At 40.4% G+C, this 9,341-nt stretch overlaps 1 protein-coding gene across 1 annotated transcript; it reads right to left on the reverse strand.

Moving 5' to 3' along the window:
• Positions 1–1,145: 1,145 nt before the first annotated feature.
• Positions 1,146–8,501, reverse strand: LOC133632225 (gastrula zinc finger protein XlCGF57.1-like). Its single transcript, XM_062024531.1, has 2 exons — positions 8,216–8,501; positions 1,146–2,905 (listed from the first exon to the last, which is right to left on the reverse strand). Exons 1-2 carry the CDS (start codon positions 8,310–8,312, stop codon positions 1,602–1,604), a joined length of 1,401 nt encoding a protein of 466 aa, XP_061880515.1. The 5' UTR covers positions 8,313–8,501; the 3' UTR covers positions 1,146–1,601.
• Positions 8,502–9,341: the final 840 nt, after the last annotated feature.

A 9,341-nucleotide genomic window follows, 5' to 3' on the forward strand; every position in this document is an offset into this window, starting at 1 on the left:
AGGTGGAGCGCTAATGTTTTTATCATAGCTCTGTGAGGTCCGGTTGCTAAGTTGCTAAGTTAGCTTCAGCGTCATTAGCAACAGCATTGTTAAGCTTTGCCAGGCTGAGAATTATTAACCGTGTAGTTACATGTCCATGGTTTAATAGTATTGTTGATCTTCTGTCTATCCTTCCAGTCAGGGATTTATTTATTTTGTTTCTATCTGCATTTGAGCCAGAGGCTATCACGTTAGCTCAGTAGCTAAAGAGCTTCGCTGATGTATTGTCGTGGAGATAAAAGTCACTGTGAATGTCCATTTCGCGTTCTTGACTCTCATTTTCAAGAGGATATAGAATCTGAGGTGGTTTAAAATACAAATCCGTGATCCACAATAGAAAAAGGAGAGTGTGTGGAATCCAATGAGACCTTGTACCTAAGTTACGGTCAGAGCGAAAAAAGATACACCCTGCACTGCCTCTCTAGTTCTTCACTCTAACGTTCCTCATCCACGAATCTTTCATCCTCACTCAAATTAATGGGGTAATCGTCGCTTTCTCGGTCCGAATCTCTCTCGCTCCATTGTAAACAATGGGGAATTGTGAGGAATCCTACCTCCTGTGACGTCACGCTACTTCCGGTATAGGCAAGGTTTTTTTTTATCAGCGACCAAAAGTTGCGAACTTTATCGTCGTTGTTCTATACTAAATCCTTTCAGCAAAAATATGGCAATATCGCGAAATGATCAAGTATGACACAGAATGGATCTGCTATCCCCGTTTAAATAAAAAAAAATAATTTCAGTAGGCCTTTATGTAATTCCAAGAACTCTTTCTGTAGAGCTTCCGAACTTCCTGAGCTTTTGGTAAATGGACAACACATTGCGTTATATAAACTATTAAACTCTAAAATCAGGCAATTATTTATGAGTATTGTACTTTTATCCCTTTCAGGTCAAATCTAAACTCATTTGATGATTTTTCTCTTTGTGTCAAAAGAAAAGCAAATGTGAACTAATATTTGAAACGTCCCACTCCCCCAAAAGCTAAAAAAAAAAAAAAAAAAGTCTATAAAAAGTAGTACTTGGCCGAACACGTGACAACCCTTCAATCAAACTGCTTAAGATAAGAGTTGGGAAAAAAAGAATAGCTGCAAAAAAAGTCACAATGAAAATCGTTTTTATTGCCAAAAAAAACGTGTGCGACAACAGAAACAGACCAATAATATGTGACGTATAAACAATCCAATAATATGTGACGTATATAAGCTTCCTGCTCTGTCATTGGCTGTTTTTTCACCAATTGCTGATGCATCAGTTTAGGGTGTCGGCAGATATTTTATTGTATATTTGTCTGGATAGGAAGGAGGCCAGATGGCTGAGAATAAGCCAAACATCTATTTGCATCTACAAAAATAGTAGCACTTTTGAGGTTGTTTGTTCAATGTAAAGTGCTTTTACAAATAAAATCTATTATTATTGTTATTATTATTATTATTAGTTGTATGGCATACAGACTGGAATGCAACATAAACTAAACTACTCCAACACTTCCTCCAATAACGTGGCCTGGTTCCAACTCTGCCGCTGCCCTCTGCATCCCAAACAATTGCATGTTTATTTTTTTATCCTGTGTGTGTTCTGGTGTGTTTGGTCAAAGTGCTTTTTTTGGAAAAGCTTTTATCACAGACTGAACAATTAAACGGTTTCTCTCCCGTGTGTATTTTCATGTGTTCAGTCAAATTGGCTTTTTGTAAAAAGCCTTTGCCGCAATCTGAACACTTAAATGGTTTTTCTCCTTTGTGTATTTTCGTGTGTTCAGTCAAATTTCCCTTTTGCGAGAAGCTTTTACCGCAATCTGTACAATTAAATGGTTTTTCTCCTGTGTGTGTTTTCATATGTTTAGTCAAATTGCTCTTCAGGGAGAAAGTTTTACCACAAACTGAACAATTAAAGGTTTTTTCTCCTGTGTGTGTTCTGCTGTGGTGGGTCAAATTGCTCTTTTGAGAAAAACCTTTACCACAAACTGAACATTTAAACGGCTTTTCTCCTGTATGTGTTCTTCTATGTTCGGTCAAAACTTTCTTACGAGAAAACCTTTTCCCACAAGCCGAACAAATAAATATTTTTTCTCCTGTGTGTGTTGTCATGTGTTCAGATAAATGGTTCTTTTGAGAAAAGCTTTTGGCACAAACTGAACAATTAAATGGTTTTTCTCCTGTGTGCGTTCTTATGTGCACATACAAATTGCTCTTTTTAGAAAAACTTTTAGCACAAACAGAGCAGCTGAAACTAATTTCACCTCTTATCTTTTTAGAGCATTTAGAGTGTTTGTTGTCAGTGTGAGTCCTCATATCACCTTCACAGTCTTTATCTCTGCTCAAAGTTACTTCAACGTCGTCTTCAGTCTCACTATCTGATAGTGGCGCTATTATGTCGCCTGGTTGTGGTTTCTCTTTAGCATTGTCCATCTTCACAGAGACAACAGTTAGTGGCATCTTGGTGAGACCAGCTTCCTGTGGTCCTAGAAGACCCTCTCCCTCCTGAGTGATCCGGAGTTTCTCCGGTTCTTCTTTTTTAATGTGGAGGGGCCAAGGACGCTCTTGCTTCAAAGCAGAGCACTCACCCTGTGGCCGAGATGGAAGTTCTTCTAAATGACCAATCAGTGGTTTCTCTTCATCATCTTCAGTCTTCACAGAGACAACAGTCAGTGGCAACTTGGTGGGATCAGCTTCCTCCGGCCCTAGAAGACACTCTCCTTCCCGAGTGATCCAGAGTTTCTCCGCTTCCTCTTTAAAGTGAGGGGGCTGTGTATCATCTTCTTCCTCTTTAATATGTGGGGGCTGTAGATCCTCCTCCTTTAAAATGAAGCTCACCAATTGCGGCTGAAGGGGAAGTTCTTCTGGATGACCAATCAGTTGTTGGACGTCTGCGAGACACAAACAACACAATTAAACTGTAGTTCATAGATGATCCATGAGAAGTTTCTCCTTGAACTCACAAGTCTATCCACTTTCTTCTATTTACTGTTTGTGTGTGTGTAGTGTTTCATGGCCATTCGCCCTAGGGCCCTATTCTCTCATGTGGTTAAATGGTCTGTTTGCAATATTTACTGTACACAGATGGCTAGAGGGCGCTAACATTCCAATGTATTTTACACAGTATCTCCCGCTCTCTTACAGCTTCTTGGACGTAATTACTTTAGCTGCGGGTGTTGTTAGCTAATAATAGCTCTAGCGACTATCCAGTAATGCTGTTTAGTAGCTTCTGGTGTGGGGGATCCATCCATAACGCGCTTAAAGTAAATGTCCAACAGAATGATGCGTTTGGGATATGGTCCCATGTATTATACGGAGATGAACCATGTTCCATGCCTCTATTGTGAAGGCGGCCAATTGGAGCTGTGGCGGCAAGGTGGTTGGAGCTTGTCATGGTGGTATTCCCAGAACTGAGGAATGCCGTCAAGCTGAAGAAGGAGTCCTTTTGGCTTATGGGACATGCGGTGTGCAGCTTCGGATGTCGCAGAGGCAAAAACTCAGACATGGGAGGAGTTTGGGGAAGCCATGGTGAATGACTTCCGGACGGCTTCGAAGCGATTCTGGACCACCATCCTCCGCCTCAGGAGGGGGAAGCAGTGTAAAGTCAACACCACCGTCTATAATGGGAATGGTGTGCTGTTGACCTCGACCGGGGATGTTGCGGATCGGTGGAGGGGATACTTTGAAGACCTCCTCAATCCCAGCTACACGTCTTCCTATGAGGAAGCGGTGCTTGGGGAATCTGGGGAGGACTCTCCTATTTCTCTTCAGCATCTTCAGTCTTCACAGAGACAACAGTCAGTGGCAACTAGGGATGATGCTCGAAACCAGTTTTCCCGGTTGTTCGATAAGAAAAGAACAGAGTCCTCGGACTCGAATCCCTTTTTGAGAACCGGCACCCGTTATCGAGACCACTACAGTAAAGAAAAAGAGTTGGTTCTTTATTCGAATCCCTGGGAACGAATCCCGTCCCGACAAGAAATGCCCGGTGGGACATCACAAGAAATGACGTCACGTAGCTCAGTCATTAGGCGCAGATTGGGAAAGCAGGAAAAAAATGGACCAGAAAAAGCGCTCCAAGGCATGGCTTCATTTCACCAAAAAAAAACGAGGAAGCCTGGCAATATTTGCATATTGCCAGGCTTCGCTCTCGTGTAAGAGGGGGAAGCACAACAAGCGTGTCGTGTCTTCGACACGTGTTGAAGCAGCGGCAGAGACGACGAAGAACACCCCTCTTCTTCTGCCAGCTGCCCCAGTCCCAGCTACAGTGGCGGTGAGTAACTAACGTTAACTGTTGCCGGTTAATTTCCATATCTGCTCACTTGTAGTAACGTTACCTCTTATGTCAACCAGGACTGCAGTAATGTTAGCTAGACTAACGTTACCTAAGCATAGTCAGCAGCTAACGGTAACGTTAACGTGAGCCTTTTTGTATGTGTCTGATAACGTTAACGTTATCTTGTAGCCGACATCACGACAGAGTTTGCAAGTCTGTCTAATAAACTAGTGCTTTCTTTATTTCTTTAGTTTATTTGGAACATGAACACACTTACAGTATAATACATCACAGTTTCATGTCATTTCACTTTATAGGAGTAGGAAGAAGTAAAGCTTATTTAATCCTACCCCTTTCCCACTTCATAGCGTTTACAAATATATACATCATTTACTGACCTTTTTATAATAAAATATCTGTGAATTAGTATATACAACAGTTTTGTAATATGTAATTAATTAATTCAGTCATTATTAACATACTGAGATGAAGAATATCTTATTTTCAATAAGGTTGGAAGTATTTCTCATAATTCTTCTTCTTTGTACTTTGTAAGCACTATTCATTTGAACAACCTCTTGAAGTGGATCATATCAGTGCAATAATTAACTTCTTTACTTAATCCATTCCATCATTTAATTCCACATCATTTTAGCTGTTTGCAATTTTACCAAATCATCAAACTTTAATATTTTTGACTCAATAAATAAAGTGTTTGTATGTTCTCTATATCCAACATTATGTATCAGTCTAATTGATCTTTTTTGTAACACGGTTAACGAATGTAGCGCACATTTGTAGTTATTTCCCCACATTTCTGCACAATAACTCAGATATGGTAATACTATAGTAGCGAGCAGTAGACAATGTGAAGTGATTTGTTAAACCAAATATTGTGTGTTTTTTTTCCCTATACACATACTTGCCAACCCTCCCGGTTTTACCGGGAGACTCCCGGTATTCACCGCCTCTCCCGATAACCTCCCGGCAGAAATTTTCTCCTGACAAACTACCGGTATTCAGCCGGAGCTGGAGGCCACGCCCCCTCCAGCTCAATGCGGACCTGTTCTCACGTCCGCTTTCCCACATTATAAACAGCTTGCCTGCCCAATGACGTCATACCATCTACGGCTTTTAGAGAGTAGAGTGCACAACTGCGCACACAACAAGGAGACGAAGCAGAAGAACGAGGAAGTTACAGACATGGCGACGCCGTCGACGAGCAAGATGAAGAAATACGCTTGCAAGTTCCAAAACGAATGGAAACAAGAATTTCAGTTCATCCAGGACAGTTCGAAGGGGAAGGGGTATGTAATTATGTTGCCTATACACACATATATATATATATGAAATACTTGAGTTGGTGAATTCTAGCTGTAAATATAATACTCCCCTATTAACCACGCCCCCAGCTACGCCCCCGCCCCCCAACCCCCACCTCCTGGTATCGGAGGTCTCAAGGTTGGCAAGTATGCATATACAACAACCTATCTGGACTCGATAAGAGAATCGATAAGGAATCGGTTCGATAAGAGGATTCGATAATAGGCTCAAACTCAATCATTTCTTATCAAACATCATCCCTAGTGGCAACTTGGTGAGATCAGCTTCCTCCGGGCCTCGAAGACATTCTCCTTCCCGAGTGATCGACATTCAATTTCTACTTGAGGTCCACGAAAGTGTTTTTATCTACAATAATGTCTCTTCTACAAAGGAAATCAATTTGAAGGTGTTGTTTGTGGTTTTTTTTTATTCAAATTGGTTAAAAGATTTCAGTATAAGTACTTTTAGGAACTTTTGAGCACATTTAAAAATACTGCGATAATAATGATAACCGTGATCATTTTGGTCACAATAAATAACCATGATAAGAAAATGTCATACTGTGACATCCCTTACGATAAAGTATAGTATAGGCATGGATTCCATTGAGTAGTTAGATCTTATTGCTCATATCTGCTTTTTACAGGAAGATCTAGGCCTCTTGCGTACTCAGATAGTTTGCTGCACAACAGCCATCTCGGCTTGGTTGACCACCACTGGTTTTCACTTCCGGGAAGAAGTCTGTCACTTAAAGGCCTACTGAAAGCCACTACTACCGACCACGCAGTCTGATAGTTTATATATCAATGATGAAATCTTAACATTGCAACACACGCCAATACGGCCGGGTTAACTTATAAAGTGACATTTTAAATTTCCCGCTAAACTTCCGGTTGAAAACGTCTATGTATGGTGACGTATGCGCGTGACGTCAATCGTTGAAACGGAAGTTTTCGGCCCCATTGAATCCAATACAAAAAGCTCTGTTTTCATTTCATAATTCCACAGTATTCTGGACATCTGTGTTGGTGAATCTTTTGCAATTTGTTTAATGAACAATGAAGACGGCAAAGAAGAAAGCTGTAGGTGGGATCGGTGTATTAGCGGCGGTCTACAGCACCACAACCAGGAGGACTTTGAGATGGATAGCAGACGCGCTATCCGACGCTAGCCGCCGACCGCACGGATGATCGGGTGAAGTCCTTCGTCGCTCCGTCGATCGCTGGAACGCAGGTGAGCACGGGTGTTGATGAGCAGATGAGGGCTGGCGTAGGTGGATAGCTAATGTTTTTAGCATAGCTCTGTGAGGTCCCGTAGCTAAGTTAGCTTCAATGCCGTCGTTAGCAACAGCATTGTTAAGCTTCGCCAGGCTGGAAAGCATTAACCGTGTATTTACATGTCCATGGTTTAATAGTATTGTTGATCTTCTGTCTATCCTTCCAGTCAGGGGTTTATTTATTTTGTTTATATCTGCAGTTAAGCCCGATGCTATCACGTTAGCTCCGTAGCTAAAGTGTTTCGCCGATGTATTGTCGTGGAGATAAAAGTCACTGTGAATGTCCATTTCGTGTTCTCGACTCTCATTTTCAAGAGGATATAGTATCCGAGGTGGTTTAAAATACAAATCCGTGATCCACAATAGAAAAAGGAGAAAGTGTGGAATCCAATGAGCCCTTTTACTTAAGTTACGGTCAGAACGAAAAAAGATACGTCCTGCACTGCACTCTAGTCCTTCAATCTCACGTTCCTCATCCACAAATCTTTCATCCTGGCTCAAATTAATGGGGTAATCGTCGCTTTCTCGGTCCGAATCGCTCTCGCTGCTGGTGTAGACAATGGGGAAATGTGAGGAGCCTTTCAACCTGCGACGTCACGCTACTTCCGGTACAGGCAAGGCTTTTTTTTATCAGCGAGCAAAAGTTGCAAACTTTATCGTCGATGTTCTCTACTAAATCCTTTCAGCAAAAATATGGCAATATCGCGAAATGATCAAGTATGACACATAGAATGGATCTGCTATCCCCGTTTAAATAAAAAAAAAATAATTTCAGTAGGCCTTTAATACAAGTAATACACTAAGATGTTGTGTCATTTCTGAAATGTCAAAGCTATGAGGGACAAACGGTAGAAATGGATGGATTATTGATCTGCTTGTTCATTTACTGTTCATATCTGCTTACTTTCTGTAGCATAAACAACTTTTGTACTTGGTATAGTTACAGTAGTTATTTGTATATATATATATATATATATATATATATATATATATATATATATATATATATATATATATATATATCCATCCTTATGTTTACATTCAGGGTTGCTAGCTTGCTGTTAGCGTTGATCTATTGTATCCTCCTACGGTGTGTAGTGAAGCATGTTTAGCTGCAGGGATGATATTTGTAGGAAACATAGGTTATTCGTAACCATGGAGGCGACAATTAGTGATTTAGAAGTAGTTAAAACACTGTGGAGGGACGTTAGCCGCTAGCTCGCTGTGTTTTTAAAGGCACCGCTAGCAGAGCTTCGCCGTTATCGTTTCAAAACGCTATTTTTCAGGGATTGATAATTACGTTGTTGGAAACGTCAAACCGCTCACCTTCGTCTTTGATTTTCATCTTTTTCTCCGTTGCTGATTTTCTTTCACTTTCTCTTTTACATGACGTCGCCATCTTAGCATAGCAGTAGTCGTCCATCTTCTATCACGTCTTCAATCTTCACTTCAGAAAACACTCCATCGCTCCAAACTCAACTTCCGTTTCGTGGGACAAGGAAAAGAGAAATATTTGAGGTATTTGTTACTAAATTCGCTTTTAGAAGGTAAATGTAAAACCACTCAGTCCGCCATCTTGGTCGCCTCCAAAGTCTTTTTAGAGCTGCTCGAGCTCTTTACGCATGCGCGAAACGTCAGCCACTTCCGTTTCCTATTTTAAGGCTTTTTTTTTTCAAAATATATTTTCCTTTTTACAAAAAATAATAAAAAAACAGTTGTCGAAATGATCTGATAGTGATCTCGAATAGTAAAAAAAAACACATTAAAAAAAATTTAAACAACGTTGCCATCTTAGCATAGATGTAAAATTTGTCCACTAGAGGGTGTTGCGTTTTGGAGAAACTCCTTCCCTAATTTTAATTTTGTGAGATTTTTCACTGAGGTTGATATATTTTTCACTCCAAATAAGAATAAATAACGACACGTCAAAATCATTCACACATTCTACTTTTGAAACTCACTTCATCCAAATTCCTCCAGGATGTTTCTCAGAATTCTCCTTTTGTCATCTTCAAACATGATCGATTTAGCATTTATTTTGTTTCCTACTTATTATACACTTTTTTTTATTATTGTAAAGAGGTTATGTTCCGTTTTTACAATGTTTATTTTTATTTTTATAAAGACTTGGAGAAAATTGTTATGTCTACTAGGACAATTCTACGTTCACAAACCCAGAGTGCAAACCAAATGTTTTGTTTTATTTTGGGGTAAAAAAAACAAAGAACAAACAGGCTGTGAAAACATCCCACATTGTAAAACAATGACTAATTATCTGATATGGATATGCTCTGTCCTTCTATGTCTCTCTCTCTTCACCCCACTGGTGGAGACAGACGGCCGCCCCACAGAGTCTAGGTTCTGTCCAAGGTTTCTTCCCACAGAGGAATTTCTCCTCTGTTGCCAAGTTCTTGTTCATGTGGGGTTTAGCTGGTTCCTTCCTTCGTTCTCT

This window comes from Entelurus aequoreus, linkage group LG17 (genome assembly GCF_033978785.1).
Source record: "Entelurus aequoreus isolate RoL-2023_Sb linkage group LG17, RoL_Eaeq_v1.1, whole genome shotgun sequence".
Lineage (NCBI taxonomy): Eukaryota > Metazoa > Chordata > Actinopteri > Syngnathiformes > Syngnathidae > Entelurus > Entelurus aequoreus.

What these genes read in the sequence shown, in the direction of transcription:
- LOC133632225 (XM_062024531.1), bottom strand. Translation starts at nt 8,312, where the DNA reads ATGGACGACTACTGCTATGCTAAGATGGCGACGTCATGTAAAAGAGAA. An exon ending in GATGAAAATCAAAGACGAAG is followed by an intron (nt 2,906 to 8,215) that starts GTGAGCGGTTTG and finishes TGTGTCTCGCAG; the next exon opens with ACGTCCAACAACTGATTGGT.